The following is a 16,626-nucleotide window of genomic DNA, read 5'->3' on the forward strand; positions in this document are numbered from 1 at the left end:
CACCTTCTGCAAGTTCTGCCTTTGGTTGATTTTATTTTCGGCTTTTTGTGGTGCAGCATTAGGGGAAGGGTAGACAGTCAGGATGGGAGAGCTGGAAAGAAAGGGGAAGACTCTTGCTTTCTGGGTCAATTTCTGGGTTCTCCTCTATGGTGGAAAATCAAGGTAATGGGCAAAACAGAGAGGAAACTAAAAACCAAAGATGCTTGGTTAATCTGTACAATAAAGATCTGGGGCCAGGGAAGGAAGAAGGAAGTAAGTAAATGCCAAGCACTGGGGGCTAGAGACTTTTGGGGAGAGGCTGGAGTGTGAGACCTGGAAAGGGGAAATGTGGACTCTGAAAGTCCATGTGGGTTAAGAATTAGATTCTTTTTGATGTTCTTTGAGAGAGGCAAGCAATGCTGGAATTATTTTAAAATGACTTTATTGCTGTATTATGCCTCTTTTTTTTTTTTAATGGAACCCCATAAATAGATTAGACCACATGGAGTCTGGATTATATTTGGGTTACAGAAAAGATCACCGTGTTTAATAGAGACCTCTCAGGTTAGAAATTGGGGACTATTAAGGGGCCTTTACCAACTGTGCACCAAGTGCCCAGCTAGGGTCAGAGGCTCCAGGTGAAGTACCCCAGGGGGTGGTGGCACCAAGCGTGACTTCACTTTTTGCAAAATGAAGCTGAAGTCTCAAGAGGGAAGTGTGGAAGAGGCAAGTGGTGGTGGGGGGAGAGCCTGTTCTAAAACCCCCAGATGAAAGACACTGGGGACTGCCCCCAACCTGGGGGAACCGGTGAAGGAGCAAGTCTCCCAGCAGAGGCACCCACTGCGCCTTCCCTGGCCCACAGTTCAGCATCCTGGGAGGGCAACTGTCCCCTGATTCCCTCTCTCCCTCCCCACTGGGACCTTTCTGCCTGGGACTGGAGCCTATGATAAAAAGACCTCCTCGAAAGTTTACTGTGGGACCGGGAAGGAGGGATCCAAGCAGAGATCAGGCCTGGACTCCAAAGGAGCAGCCCAAGTTCTCTCTATTGACTGGGGAAATTCCACCTTCTGTTTTGTCAGCATTTCTGGTTACAAGATACTTTCACATGCATGATTTGAGTCTCATAACAACACTCAGGTATTTTCATTATTCCCATTTAACAGACGGTAAAACTGAGGTCTGAGGAAGTGAGGTAATGTACCCAAGATTGCACAACTAAGAGGGGAAGAACCAGGATTCATAATCACATTTAGCTCTTTAACAACTTTGCTAATTTTGCTGTGCTACAGTCATCCAGGGAGTTATTCCCATTTCATAGGTGGGCAAATTGGCACTCAGAGAGACTAGTGCTTGGCCAAGATCGTCATTGAAGGGCAGAGTCAGTATTTGAAGGCAGGCCACACACTTTCCCCTGTACTCTACTGCCTCATAGCAACCTTGTGCTTATCAAAGCTGTTCCTTACATTTTAAAAATCAAGCCACAGTTCCCTTCTGAGCAGGGCCTGAGCAAGGCCTCCTGGGATATGGAGGGCGCCCCCTCGGGTGGACCCGGTTTGCCACCTCCTTGGCCCCTTCTCACTGCCCGGTGAAGCTTCTGAGTCAGTGGCTCCTGGCTTGGCCCTGGGAGCCCCACAGCCACAGAGATGGAAATGATAGCCGGAAGCAATCAGTGTGTGCAGATGGGGTGGTGGCTGCGGCCCCTAATCAGGAAATTACAGCCTGGGCAGAAAGAAGGGTTTGGCTTAGATGTTGCTCTTCCCTGGGTTTCACTACTGCAGGCCCACACAGAGGCTTGGCTGGCAGTGGAATGCACTGAGTGGGAGTGAGCAAGGCTTAGCAAACGGACGCGCCAGCCTTGTCCCATGGCCGAGAGATCAGTCCTTTCTGGCTCTCTGTACTAGCTAACTCACTCAGCAAGGGTGGGAGCTGGGCACCCAGAGAGGGCCACCTGAGAGGCTCTTGGCCCGAGTAGGTGGCTTTTTACCTGACCCTTGAATAAGCAAGCAGAAAAGGAATGAAAGAATTGTCACGTGGGAAAAGCCAGTTGCAGAACAGCACATACATGACACCATCCGTATTTTAAAAAAAGAAAAGGGGAAATAAAGAAATAAAACCACCCACAAAATGGCAATGAGATATTTTCTCTCTTTCAAGTGCCAAAGAGGATAGACAAAACCCGGTATTGGCAGGAGGATGAGGAACGGGCACCCGTGTGCATTTTGAGCAGTGCAAATCAGGGCCTGCCTGGCAGGGGCACTATGGGGAGTCTGGAGGGAGGAAAGCTGGACATGCTAACCAAGAAAGGGCTTCCTCACTCGGGAATTCTCCAGAGATGGTAGTTCAGCACAATCACGAAGGATAGTTTTGTGCCTCTGAAGCAATAGCCCACCTGCAAGCCATTCAGGGCCTGAGTGTATTAATACCTAGTCACATCCAGGGTCTCCTCAAACCCTTGCGGAAAACCCTGAGAGGCAGGTAGGTCCAGGGCCCTTTTCACAGAGGGGGAGTCTCGGGCTCCGTGAAGGGCAGTCATGCCCTAGGAGAGAGCCTGGCCCAAGGACCAGAATCCAGGCCCTGGGGTGGCAGAGGGGGCTGGGGACAGGCTGGCCGCCTTCAGGCACCCACACCAGCCTCCGCTTAGTGGGTATCCATGCCTTGAGGGGCTGGCTGAGTCTCTATGGGCCTGGGGCTGGGTAGGTTTCTGTGCCCTGCCCTGGGCTCTGAGCTGTGGGAGAAAAGCTTTGTGGAGTTGGCATCGAGTTTGGGAGGAGCCAGGTGTTCACCATGAAATAGTGTGTGCTGTGTACTCGGTGTCAGCCTTGGTAACTCAGTGGGAATGCAGGGGAATTCGGGGAGTGGAGGAGGGATGCTTGGCCACATCGAGTCTGGGGTGGGAGGGTCTTTTGTCTAAATGGATCCTTTATTAAATCTGGAGAGGTGTGTGCATGTGCCCACATGAGCATGTGTGTGCAAAAAAGGCCGGAGTACAGGTGGGGATGAGCATCCATCCCAGAGTGTGCTGGAAAGTTCCCAGATAGGCCACAGGCGGGAACAGTTTGCAGGAGCCCTCGCCGCACCCTGTCACAGCCAGGCAAGCGGTGCAGTGGCCGGCTGCTTTGTGGCTGCAGTGCCCCGGAGGGTTTGCCAGACACTTTCAGTGAAGTCACTGGGACGTTAAACCCTTGGTTCAATTAAATGGGTTAATAAGCTTTGTCTGATTCTGATGAATAATAGTGTAATGTGATAATGGCAATAATGATGCTATTAGCTGTGATTACCACACGTGCCCGCACAGTCCCAGGCACGGGGCGGGGGGGGGGGGGGGAGGTGCAGCAGACATTCCCACAAGCTCAAGCCTCATTTTCCACTCATAAAACCCCCGTCCTCAAAGCCTTTCCAACCCAACTCCCTATATCCATTTTTGGGACAAATTACCAACACTTAAAAAAATTGGTCTATTTTGCGTGAAAGACAAATCCAAATTACTGTTACTTTCCCCTTTATGCTTTCAAACTTAATAAAAGTTGGGATAAGGAGCTGAGGGGGACACAGGGAATGGATAGAAAGGATGATGGGAAGAGAGGGATAAAGTGTATGAATGAAGAAGGAAGAAACAAGCCACCTTGTTTCAGTAAACGTGTATTTCTGGAATGATGTTTTAGTTTACTCAGGCAGAAAAATTAGAAATGGTGTGCTTAGTGCTTATTAAACAGGCTAAGTAAGCATGACTGTTTTTCACAGTGCAGTAAAACATTGGTAATTTGGACCCCTTTAATAAAGATTCCACGATCATGCCGGCTGGAGTGTGTGCGCGCGTGTGTGTGTGCACGTGGGTATGTGAGGCAAGGCAGGAGTGCAAACAGGCTGCATTGGAGGATTGGGAGTGTGGGGCCGTGGGGGTGAAGGAGTGAACAAGGGCTGAGGCAGGACTCTGCTTGAGAAACCTTTCTGAACACTGAGTTCTCTTTACCTAGCAATAAAAGATAGATCATTACAAATTATTCTCCTCTTTCCTCCCGGCACATTCGTCTATTGGCATCTACTATTGACATCCATTTAAAGAACATATTTGAAAAAAAATTCCTTTTCTGTTAAAAAAAAAAAAACAAAAACCTGTAGGGTTTACTTGACACGTCATACTGCCCCCCACCTCCCAAAAAGGTTGAATCCAAGCAGTGATGGTAGACAGACACCTTGGGTGACGACAGGGACGCTGTGGGCAGAAAGCCTCTCTCTGTCCTGCAGATGCCAAGTTTTTCTATTTTTTAAATATTTATTGTTTCACTTCATCATCACTAAAGTAATGTATGATCAGTGCAAGAAAATTGGAAAGGACAAATGAAAACAAAGCATCCCTCATTTTTCACCACCCTAAGGCAGCTGACGTACTGAACTCAGTACCCAAGGCAGAGTCAGCACAGCTGGTGCTGGGTGCAGGGTGCACCTTGTTCATGGTGAACACCTGGTTAACGCCTTGTGTGCAGCCAGAAACTTCTCTGTGCATATATAAGAACTAAAATGATACCGTTTTACAGACTGCCTTGTTTAGTTTTTTGACAGAGAAGCTCAATAAAACTAAGTAAAGGCAAATCTATTCTTTTAACTTCATGCTAAATTTATAGAGAAAAGCCATCCACTCTGGGTTGCTCTCTTTGGCCACATAGTAGGCACTCAGTGAAGGAAGCATTCTTGATGGCTTCCACTGCTTCGCTGCATAGAGGGATGGAGAAGTGGGGTGAGGGCCATGTTAGGTTTCTGTCACTGGGGCCTCAAGGGGCTGCTGGTTGGAGAGGGTTAGAGGGGAGGGTAGTGGACGAGCTCTGGTGGTGGGCTCAGCCCTTGGGAATCCTGGGTACCAGCCTCCTGATGCAGGGGCATAAATATGGACATATTTTTAACAGCAGTGTCGGGAGCTTCCTGTGCTGAGAGCAGGGAGCAAGCGAGTGGAGGAAGAAGGGAAGAAGCAAGAGAGAAGTGAGAAAGGACTGGAGAGGGAAGAAGGGCCAAGATATATTTTTTTTGCGTGTGGAAGTGAGGGAAGGCAGCCCCTTGATTCTTTTATTCAGCAAACATTTATTGAGCAGCTATTGTGTGCAGACACTTTGCCAAGTTTGCTGTCTACACTCGGTTGGCTTGGTTCACCACCCTGTCTCTCTGTGACTGCAGCAGCCCTGCATAACTGCTATGCCCGACCTCCAGGAGGCAATGGCTACAGGTTCTTTTGGTTACATGACCTAACTGAGCCTCAATTTCCCCATCTATAAAATGATGCTAATAAGAGAAATGAAACATATAAAGTGTGCAGCAGGGGCCAGCAGAGAGCAAGACCTGTGGCCATATGACTGAGGCAGCCAGAGCAGCTTCTGTCCTCCACAAAGGCCGTCTTGCTCTCCACCCTGTGCAGCTCCCTGCACCTTGACCCTGCTCTGCTGCAGCATCCTGTTCCATGGTTTGGAGCCCTTCCGACCTGGCTGGGTTCCCGCTGCCATGTCGCCTGGGGGCTCTGCCACCACTTGATAGGTGGACACCTGCTCTGGGCAACACCAGCCACTCAGGAGGCAAAATCCAGGGACCTGAAAAGGTAACACAGGCATGTGATGAGTGGGTTCCCATAGTGAGAGGGGCAAGGAGGCAGGGGCCAGCAGAGGCTGTGAGGACTTCCTGGCAGGAGGCAGAGACTGCAAACACCCATCTAGGAAATGAGCAGTTTGTAACACTGAATGCAACAGGAATTTAGATTTAATGCCCACCCCTGCTGCACCTTCCCTGGTGCTTCCTCAGTATCTGCTGTCATGCAGGCTCTTTGCTGCTCTCACACACAGCGCTGCTCTGTGAGGGCCAATCCTGGCTGGGCTCTGGTGCCTTCTCTTTCTCTCCTCCAGAGTGCTGCAGGAGGTGAATTATATTTTTTATTTCATTTTTTCCCCTTGACTACAAATGTGACTTACATTGATTGAAAAAGACTCAGACAGAATATATGGCACAGGGGGTGGGAGCATGGACCCTGGTCATTAGCTGTGTGACCGCGGGTGAGTTATTTATCCTCTCTGAGCTTCCATTGCTTCCCGCGTAAAATGAGGACAACAAGCCCCTCCCTCATGAGGTGCTGGGAGGAGGGCCCGATGTTAGCTACCAACAACGTGATATAACCTGAAATAGAGGAAGCCCCTTCCAGAGATACACAGAAAGTTTTCAGGAATTTTCTTCCCATGTTGCAAGGGACCCTTAGAGGAGAATATAGGGGAAGGGTGCCCATCTTCTGCTCCCGTGGCTCATCTCTCAGAGTACTGGCCATATGCACTGGCCTCTCCCACCAGGCCCAGTGGATGGCAGGAATTGGGCCTCATTCCTCTGGGCTCCCAGGGCCTGGCACAAAGAGGGTGGTTGGAAGAGATGCTGCACTGACTCCACAGGACAATATGCTGGGTTACTTCAGGTCCCCAGGTGGGGGGAGTGGGGAAGGGGGTACTGAGGCATGGCAGTCAGCACGACTGTCAATCATGACACACATTCATGACACCCAGCAAAGCTAGAGGGAAGATGAAGTCAGCCCACAAATGACATTTTTAGAAATGACCTATTGAAATACTTAGAGAAGCCCTATTAATGCAGCAAGTGGGGAACAGGGCCCTCAAGAGAAAAACTGGGACATCTCACCTAATAATACCATCACTATTCATGGAGCACTTACTATAGGCAAGCATCACAACTCACACTTTATGTGCATTTATCCCATTTACTCCTTTAACAGCTGTGTGACATAGTTGTCATTATTCCCTTTTCCAGAAGAGGAAACAGAGGTTCAGAGAAGTTACGTGTCCTCCCCAAGGTAACTCAGTGGCAGAGTCAGAACTCAAACTCTGCCCCACTGCCTCCTTGCTCTCAAATAAAATGCTGAAGGGTCCTGTGGATGCTAGCGCCAAGTAACGGGCCCAGGAAACAGGGATGGCTGTGTGCATAGAAACTCCCTCATGCCGATTTCCCACACTGGCCCTCTCGGTGGCTGAGGCCCTGCTGCTATGTCACTGGGGAGTGGCAGGCTCAGGCATGTGGAGTGGGAGGGCAACCCAGAGGCCTGGATCCCTGGGCAATGCCCCCTGAAAGGCAGATCTTCCAGCTGTGACCCACCCTCCCCAACTCTGGTAACTGGCTCAGGGAGGCTGTGGCCCAGAGGGAGGGAGACCTGTACCCTGGCCAGGAGGGGAGGTGACTTGGTCCCTGTCTCTCAATGACCAGGCACTCCGGGAGTTGGCATATTGACTCATCCCATATTCCTTTTGGTGCCCCTGTAAACACCTGGTGGGCACCAGCCTCCTTGCTCTCCAGTCCCCAGTTCACGGCCCCTTTAAACCTCCGGCAGCCCACTTTGGGGCTCCCTGTCAGGACCAGGTAAGAACAAATCTGCTTTACTGTTTCTTGGGGGTAGTCCTGTGTTCCCAGCAGGAATTATAATCTCTTCAAGGTCAAAGTTCCCTCCTCTGTCTTGCTCATAGTTCCAGGCATGGGGCAGCCCTGTGCAGAGGGCAGAGAGTAGGCACTAACTGGGTTTGAATATGCTCCATTACTTCCTGCTGTGTGACTTTGGCCAAGGGACCTGACCTCTCTGAGCCACAGGGGTCTCATGAAGGAACAGGGATAATGAGGAACCTTTCCTCTTAGGATGTTATGCAGGTAAAGGGGCTCATGAGAAGAGTGTGCACTTAGCACAGGACGTGGGAGCCAGCACAGGTTCAATAAAGGTTACTTCTTGCTATGGAAGACAGAGATGGGGCCACCTCCCCAGAGCAGCCTTGCCTGACCACCCTGTTTAAAGTAGGACTCCCACTTTCTCTTACAGCACCATGTTCTTTTCTTCAAAAGCACTCAGTCTAGTTTGTAATTATACACGTTTGTTTACTTGTCCAGGAGAGCAGGGACTGCGTCTGTTTCCTACCGCTCAATCTCCAAGAGCAGGAACGCACGAAAATGTTGAATGAATGAATGATACACCCCCTGCCCCCACCCTCGTATTCTTCAGGCAGAGCAGGACTGGGACTTGCCACCTCTTCTCAGAGGACTTGGTTTCAGAGTCCCCATCTCCTCCAGCCCTCCCCCCCCCACCCCTGCCCCCCACCCCTGCCATTGCTGCAGCTAGCCCAGCCTGTGCCAGCCACAGGAGAGCTGGTGAGAACAGCCAGGTGGGGCTGAGGCCGGGCCTTACACTCACCTGGCTGGCCATGGTCTGAGGTCCTTGCCGGGTGAAGGGGTCATTCTGGGACTCCTTCTGCCCTTCCACCAGTCTGCTGTTTGGCCACACTTCCTCTCCACCAATGCTCCGCTTCCGCCTCCCTCTCACCTGGGGCTGGGCCTGACTTTCTGGAGAGGCCTCCTCCCAGCGTTCCAATTATCTCCAGCCCCCCACATCCTTCTCGTTCTCTCCTGCCTCCTGCCCTCAACTGAGACCAGGGCCTGCTGGCCTTGGCAGATGCATGAGGCTGGGGGAGGCACTCTGAGTCCAGATGTGATTGTGTTTATGTTTCCAGAGAGTAAGGGGTCGGAGCTCTGAACTGGAGCCGTTGGGGGAGGGGTGGTCTGGCTCCAGCCCCTTGCCCCAGCCTTCCCTCCCCCCACCTCCCTCCTCCGGCCTGTGTATCTGGCTCTGTCCCTCTCAGAACCACACACTCCAAGTCACATAGCATCTGGCTGGGCTAACCTCCAAGAAGGACCCCATCTCACGCCTCATTTGAAGGTGAGAAGACCAGTGGAAAGATGCCTGGCTTTAGAATACAAAGGTGACCTTGGCCCAGTTACATAGTGTCTTTGAGCCTGAGTCCCATCGTCTGTAAAATAGGGGTAACACTCCTGACCTCAGAGAATGTGTGCACAGGGCTCTCCAGCTATTAGCTCATGACTAAGCCAGTGGCTGTGCCCCACTCCCAGCTAGGGCTTGCCTGGGTCCAGGTCCAGGGCACTGCCAATCCCTGCCACAAGGTGATTCTTGATTCTTAAAGAGAATACCAACCCCTCCTTCCTCCCCCGCCGCAGCTGCAAACATTTTGTTTTGCCATTAGAAGTGACTTACTTAAGGAAAGCAGAATTTTACAGGCAGTTTACAGGCTGGTTTTGTTCAGTAGTTTCCAAAAGCCGAGGGAGGGCGGAGGCAGACGACAGCCTCCATAAGTTGGGATGGAAGGGAAGTGAGAAGTGAGTTCTGCGTGATCGACACTTTCTCCCGCACAGCCGCGCGCCCCTGGGTGGGATCTCGGCGCTTTCAGGGCACTAGCGAGAAAGGCGTCTGGAAGCCCTTGCTAGAGTCTGGTGGACCCAGCTGGCTCAGTATTCCTGGAACATCCAGGGCCGAGCCCCGAGGAGCCGGTACCAGGCTCACAGAAGATAAGGCAACTCCAAGCTCCGGGAGGGCAAGGGCCGCGTAGCGTCCTGGAAACCTCGAGGGTTACCGCAGACCCAGCTTGGGAAGAGCCCGAAGCGTCCGGGCGGGGGGAGGCAGGGGGTTTGGCTAAGGACCGGCCGGCGCTCTGCGCGGGAGACTGAGCCGCCGAGCCGGTGCGCGCCAGGCGGGCGCGGAGTGGGAGCTCGGAGCTCCCGGTGGCGTCTGGCTGTATAGAGCAGGTCAGGAATGGCAGTGGGGAAGTGGAGAGTAAGGGGCCCTGGCGGGGCCTGCCCAGACTCTTCCCTCCTACCCGTTGGGCCCGGGGTGGCGCAGTTCCCTTCCTACCCACCTCCCTCCTCCGCCGAATCAAACAGTCAGGGTCGGCGGCGGTGAGCACGCTTGGACTATGGTTTTAATAGACATACATGGACAAGTCGATATAGACAGATTTATAATTCTATACAGTCAGTCCGACATACACAGGGACGCTGTAAACAGGGGCGCGGGCCGGAGAGCGGGTGTGCAAAGTGGGCGCGGCGCGAGGCCCTAGCCGCGCCCCGCGCTCTCCCGGCTCGACTCTTGCACGGCGCACGGGGAGGGGGGGACTGTTCGCCGGGACGAGGGGTAGACACCATAGCCCAGGAGGGAGCAGAGGACCTAGGCGTGCGGCTGAACTAGGGGCCTGCAGCGCTCTGAGACGAGCCTTCACCATCCCACTCGTCACCTCCGCACCGCCAGCCGCGGCTCCGGGCCTTAAAAATAGGGCTCCGGGGCCAGGGCCGGCTAGAGCTCTTCCGGGCGCGCCAGGACAGTGTGCGGCTCCGCGGCGGGTACCTAATCCCAGGCTGGGCACCGCCATCCCAGGCCCAACGCCCTCTCCAACTCGGATCCCAATCGAGCTAAGGCGCGCTCGGCCCGATCCGGCTTGGAGAGGGTGCCTCATCTCCTCAGGGGCCACGGGTTCTCAGGCCCGTCCGGGGAGGCACTGGGCTCCTACGCCCGCCTCAGCGTATTTAGTTCGCAGGCACGGCCGACCCGGCCGGTGGCGCTCAGTCCAAGCCCAGCGCGGTGGGAACGCGGACTACAAGAGCGTACTCTCCCGGCCGTTGGGTCTCGGTGCTTGCAGACCGCGCCGCGTTCCCTCTGCGGAGAGTCCCGCCGGGGCCCGTGGGAGCGAACACACATCACCCGCGCCATCCCGAGGAAAATTGCAACTCATCCGTTTTTCGCGGCACTTTTCTCCGACGTCTTTTTGGTTTTGATTTTTTTTTCTTTTTTTCTTTTTCTTTTTTTTTTTTTTTGAGGGCAGAGTGGGTTCCGGAAAAGCAAACACAAAACCAACCGGGAGATGGGGGAGTTGGGTTGGAGGGGGCTGCGCAGGCGCGAGGCCCGCGGGGCGGTGAGCCGTGACGCGCCGAGGTGCTGCGTGCGTCCTTTCCGCGGCCGCCCCCATTCCCGCGCGGTGCCGGCCGCAGGCCCGCGTGGCCCGGCTGGGCGGTCAGCTGTTGTACTGGCACGCGTTGAGGCCGGAGGCCGGGCCCTGCAGGCCGCCGTAGCCGAACGACGAGTGCTGCTTGGACTTGAGCCGCAGGCTGGCTAGGCTCGAGTTGCACGTGTCCCGGTAGACGCTGTAGGGTGAGGCGGGTGTGCCGTACGGGCAAGCACCCGGCGACATGGCCGAGTTAAGCGAGGAGCCCGTGAGGTTATTGATGTTGTTGAGGCCGGAGTTGGGCATGCCGGGCACGGCGCCGGGGCCCATGCTCGACGGCATGGTCATGGAGGAGATGGAGCTGGGTGCCGAGAACATGGACTGCGACGATAGCGGACTCATGGAGTTGAAGAAGGTGAAGCTCTTGGTGGAGAGTGGCGCCGGCGCTAGGCTCTTGGCTGCCCAGTTGTTGTAGGAATAGCCGGCGGCGTACACGTCCTCGTAGGGCTGCACCAAGCCGCTGAACTGCGGCACGTAGCCGCCCTTGCACAGGTCCAGCTGCTGGTTGCGCTCGCGCTTCCGCCACTTGGCTCGCCGGTTTTTGAACCAGACCTAGGGATGGAGGCGGGAGAAGGGTCAGGGGTGCTGAGGGCGGGAAGGCCCCCCACTCTCCACCCCTGCCACCCTGAGCCCTCTGCCTGCTTCTTTCACCCCGATATTTCTTCTACCGATATTTCTGCCTCTGCCTTCTCTCCATAATGGTTCTTTTTCTGTCCCCAGAAGATACTAGTTTTTTTTTTCCTTTTCAAATCTTTATCCTGTTCCCCCAAATTAAACCCGTTTCGTCGCCTAATATGGATCCTATTTTATTTTAACGAATACTCGTTTTCCTTCTTCCTCTCCCAGGCATTCCATCTTCCACTTTCTTCCCCGAACGGATCCCCATCTGTCTCCTAAATGTTCCATTCTTTTTCTTCTCCCTCAAATACAAAAGGGATCCTCCTGCTCCCCCATTTCTTCAATCTATTTTTTATTTCTCAGATGGTCTGTTTTCATCTTTATTGGCAATATTTGGTATTTTCATCTCTGCCCTAAACATTTATTTTCGTTTGGCCCACCCTGCTATCTGAACCTCTTTCTTCTTCATATTTCTGATTTCTCCTTTCTTTCTCCCTAATTTTTTTTCCTTTTCAATCTTCCCCAAATTTCCTTCTTTCCAAATATCTGACCATCTGTTTAAACTTAGTTGTTTCTTTCTTTTCCCAAATATTTGGTCCTTTTGCTTTTCCCTTAAACATTTCTTTCCTGTTGCCAAAATATATACCAAATATATTTCTCTGCAAAATATTTAATTTCCTTTTGCTTCTTACTAGCCTCTAGCTTCTCTCTAATCTCCCCCTCTATTGTCTCTGCAAAATTTGGTAAGAACCTCTTTTTTCCCAGCTCCTGGTCCTACCGATTGCCACCTATCCTCCCACCGCATGCCTCTGCCCTTCCTTACCCTGCTGCAGCCCTAGACTGAGTTTTCCAAGCTAGCTTGCTGGACTCCTCCATCACAGCTTCCACTGGTCCCCTGGCCTCAGCACTGACATTGCCTGATTCCACCTCCACCCCACCCTGTCACTATAAACCTGGGCAGGGGTTCAGGATTAGTGGGTGCTGTATCTTCACCCTACATCCTGCCTGGCTGGCCAACCTGACTGGGTTAGGGTGAGGGCTGGAGTTACAGCAGGGAGTGCATGCAGTCCAGGTGGGACTTTAGTCTGGCTGGGGAGGTGCTCTCAATATCTGATTTAATATTTGTGCATCCAGGGAAGAAATGATTCTCTTGCTTCCCTGGTGGGAAAGCCTTATTTTTATTGGGAACAAAAGGATGAGGAGAGGAAGGGTGCAGTCTGGTCTTGGGTCTGAGACTTTACAGCCCAGAAGGGACTCAACCCCAGGGCCACCAGAGCCCCCCCACCCCCCTTCATTTGACCTGACTTTCAGGAAAGGGTATTAGGGAAAGGGTCCAGCTACTGACTGACTGAATGGCCATGAGAGAGTCTGGCAGGGAATATTCTGACATTTTTGATAGGTGGGGTGTGGGATGGGACCACTGCTGTAGGAAGTTTTGGGGATCCCCAAACCCAAGCAACCTACATGCCTCTGAAGCTGCCAGGAAGGACCTGCCTTTCCCTTTCGTTTTCGGGGGAGGCAGCATCCCAATGTCCCCAGTGGCTGAGAATCATCTGCCCAGAATCTCAGGCTCAGAGTACCCCACTAACATCTGTGTGCACCCTGGACCCTATGGGGCCTAGGAGAGCCCTTTGGGGCCACTGATCTTTAAGCTGGGGTTGTGGGAGACCCGGAAGGTCAGGTAGGACATGGGTCAGAGGAGTCTGGGGTGGCTGGAGGAGAGTTAGCGGCCAAGAGGATTAGCAGCTGCTGAGTGACCCGGATCCTAGACTGGGGTCCCTTTCTCCGGTGGAGGGAAGGAGCAAGTCTGAGTGGTGGGGTAGAGGGTGCAAGTCTGAACGCGCGGGTCTAGACTTTCAAGGGCTGCGGCAGAGGCGCCCGGCGCTCACCCGCACGCGCGGCTCGGTGAGGTTGGTCCACACGGCTATCTCCTCTCGCATGCTCATGTCGGGGTACCGGTTCCTCTGGAACGTGGCCTCCAGCTCTTGCAACTGCTGGCTTGTGAAGTGTGTGCGTTGCCGCCGCTGCTTTTTCTTTTTGGTGGGGTCCTCCGTGCCGCCGCAGCCCGCGCCGCCCGCACTGCTGTCCTCGGGCCCCTTAGGCTCCCCGCCGCGCTCCTTCTCTGCGGCAGGCAGGACGGGGTGCCGGTCACCTCAGGCTTACGCCCTTTTGCACCCCGTCCCGGCTCCGCCGAAGCGCCTGCCGTCAGCGCTGACGGCTCTCCCTCCCGCCAGGGGCCCTGGAATTGGAAAGAGCCCGCCGGGTCCCTGGTCGTCAAGTCAGTAGGAATCTTTGGTCTGGCCTGCCCAGGAGAAGAGTCGAGGAGCCAGAGCCGCAGGCCTGGGTTCCTGGCTGGACAGGGCCTACTCTCGCGGCTCGCGCTCAGGCTCAGGCTTTGGGGCTGCTGCTGCTGTTACCAGTAAATGTGCGCTTCCCACCCCCCACCCCCGGACTCTTGGGGGTCTAAACCTAAGGGGGCTCTGCTTTTCTGAACTAGGATTTTTCCAGACTCAAGCCCGCGGGAGCGGTGGGACAGGAGCCAGGCAGTGGCAGGCAGCCCTCCACTTTCTTCTCCCCAGGGTTGTGCTGGAGGCCTCGGTCAGGCCGGGAGCCCTACTGGGCATGCAGGACACAGCCGATGTCTCGGCTTTTGCTCCAGGCCTCCAGTCCCAAGGCTTAGAAACCTGCGGCTGCAGCTCAGACAGATTGTCTAGGTGACCCTGTTAAGGTGGCTCTTTTTCTTTTCCCCTCATTGAAACTACCAAAAACACATGCAGTCATAGAAACATTAAAACATAAAGGAAAATAATTTAAAAAACAAAACAGGAAGCCCAGAAAAGCTCACAGCTCTTTGCCTAAAAAACACAGAAATGGTCACAAATGCTCAAAAATAGGCAGGCAGGAACACAGAGTAAATGGAGGTTAACAAGCCCAAACCCTCAGAGCAAACACATCCCTAACTAAATTCAGTGCTGTTGTATAAAATCTGGGCAGAACACAGGCATTTACTTCTCTGGGATTTAAAAGAATCAGTGTACTGTTGTAGATAGATTTTACCGCCCCCCCCCAATAATTAGTTCCTTCGTAGAGATAATTTTTAAATTCCAGAGAGATACATTATAGTTAGATAATTTAAATCTCCAAAACACCACCACTGTAAATGGACTTCGAGAAAATCCCAGAGAAAACGCCATTTTGGATTGACTTTTTAAAATCTCCCGATTAATGCTGCAAATAGATATTTTAAATTCCAGAGAAATACATCTAGTATGTTAAATCTCTTAAATTAAAAAAAAAAACAATTAAAATTGCCAATTCATTCACAGATTTGGCTTAAAAAATCAATCTACAACTATGTATTTTTAAAAATAAAAAAACAACCAAAGACCATGCTTAAAACTTTTAAAGCAAAAGCACAGTCCAGCGTATTTTAACCAAGCAAACAAAACCCCTCGGTGAAAGTCACTTAAGGATGCAAAACAGAAACAGATTAAAAACGTGGAGAGAAACACTCAGCGTTGGATTAAGAAATGAACGCAGGAAGAGGCGCCTATGGCTGGGGGAACTAGGAGCTCTGCGGCAACGCCGAGTTAGGAAAGTGAGCGCGGTAGTCGTTCAGAGACTTGGGCAGCGGGAGACCCAGGCAACCTGGACCCGGCCCGGCATTAGCCGTGCCAGTGCCCGCGACGCCCACCCGCCGGCTCCACTAACGGCTGGGGAAAATTCGATCTCGGTCATAAAGGCAGCGTCCGGAGTCGAGTCAGAGCCCTGGCTGGGCGGCCTGGCGGCTCTGGGCTCCGGCGGCGCACGTGGAGCCGGGATCCCTAGATCAGGGTTCGGGCCGGCCCTGGCGGGAGCCCAAGCACACCTCTTGGACAGTTCTCCCTCGCTGCCTCAATGTCCTCCTCTTACCTGACATTGTCTCCCACCCTCCCCACCCCGCCCCCAATTGCTTTTCTGATTTTTCCCGCGCACCCCCGCCCCCCTTTCTCTTCGGTCTCGCCTTCACGATCTGTCGCCCACCGTCTGTACAGATATCTGCCCCCCTCTCAGCAATCTGGGCACTTTCTTTTTGTCCGACGTCTCCCTTTTCTTCTAGATCTACTCTTCTCCCTCTGCACGAGCGACACGGCAGCTCCCCAACTTTTTCTTCGTTCTATTTGTTCCTTATCTAGAGGGGCTGTCAATCCTGCTCTCCACTCGTAGGTCCGTGCATCTGCGGTCTCGTGGAGCGCGGGGACATCATGGAAATGCCTTCGTGTGTGTGTTTGGGGGTGGTGTAAATTTCCGCGTTCATCGTCAGGTCGAGAACAGGAAAAACAAAGCTCTTGGGGCAGAAGGGAGACTGATAGCGCGGCGCGGGCGCCAGGCCTTGTTCCCGGTTCCCTGTGCCTTGAGCCCGATTAGTCTCCGTACGCACCGCAAAGGGAGCCGCGCTTACCTGGCAGTTCCGTGTCGGACGACTCGCTGGCGGAGTTCTCGAGCGGCTCGCGGGGATCGGCGGCGCGAGCCAGGTGGAAGGCGGGCCCCAAGTCGTGCGGCGGCGGCGGCGGCGGCCGGAGCCCCTCTGGCAGCCGCTCCAGGCTCATGCCCCCTTTGAAGGCGTCCATGGAGGCGGGGACCGCGGCGGGCGCTCCAGGGGCCGGGGCCGGGCGCGCCCGGCTGCCCTGGCTGCGACCTGCGGGGACAAGAGCTCAGCGCCTAAGCAGCTGCTCCCGGGGGCTGCCCGCGCCCACAAGTGCGCCGCGCCCGCCCCATGGACTGCGGGGCCAGAGGGGCGGCGGCGGCGACGGTTTCTCGCGCCCGGGCACCGGGCTCCGCGCAGTACTCGCGCAGCTCGGCCTCAGCTGCCTGCCCGGCCCCGGCTCCGGCTCCCGATCCGGGGCCGGTTTCTAAGGCTCCGGACGGCGCCGGCAGAGTCTGTCTTAAAGCGACAGAGCGCACCGCCAGGTTCCAGCAGTCCCTGCGCCAGGGGTGGTGGGTGGGGTGGGCCGGGCTGGGAGGGGGCTGGGGAGGGAGGGAGCGAGCGAGCAAGCGAAGGAGCGCGGGCGGAATCCAACCCCGAGCCGCCCGCCCTCCCTCACTGCCTCGCCCGCGCCCTCCCCCTCGGCAGCCACCTTCCCGCCGCCTCCCCGCCCCCCGCGGCCTCGCCGCGCCTCTCCCTCCTTCC

At 54.3% G+C, this 16,626-nt stretch overlaps 1 protein-coding gene across 1 annotated transcript; it reads right to left on the minus strand.

The window, feature by feature from the left end:
• Nucleotides 1–9,797: 9,797 nt before the first annotated feature.
• On the minus strand, nt 9,798–16,256 carry PITX1 (paired like homeodomain 1). Its single transcript, XM_037801572.1, has 3 exons — nt 15,898–16,256; nt 13,346–13,578; nt 9,798–11,390 (listed from the first exon to the last, which is right to left on the minus strand). Exons 1-3 carry the CDS (start codon nt 16,064–16,066, stop codon nt 10,848–10,850), a joined length of 945 nt encoding a protein of 314 aa, XP_037657500.1. The 5' UTR covers nt 16,067–16,256; the 3' UTR covers nt 9,798–10,847.
• Between the last annotated feature and the right edge of the window lie 370 nt (nt 16,257–16,626).

The sequence above is a fragment of the Choloepus didactylus genome, chromosome 13 (assembly GCF_015220235.1).
Source record: "Choloepus didactylus isolate mChoDid1 chromosome 13, mChoDid1.pri, whole genome shotgun sequence".
Lineage (NCBI taxonomy): Eukaryota > Metazoa > Chordata > Mammalia > Pilosa > Megalonychidae > Choloepus > Choloepus didactylus.

Excerpts from the sequence above, each read along its gene's own strand:
- PITX1 (XM_037801572.1), bottom strand. The coding sequence starts at position 16,066 with ATGGACGCCTTCAAAGGGGGCATGAGCCTGGAGCGGCTGCCAGAGGGG. Across the intron at positions 13,579-15,897 it reads GTCCGACACGGAACTGCCAG|AGAAGGAGCGCGGCGGGGAG; the intron begins GTAAGCGCGGCT and ends TGCCTGCCGCAG. Across the intron at positions 11,391-13,345 it reads TCACCGAGCCGCGCGTGCGG|GTCTGGTTCAAAAACCGGCG; the intron begins GTGAGCGCCGGG and ends CTCCATCCCTAG.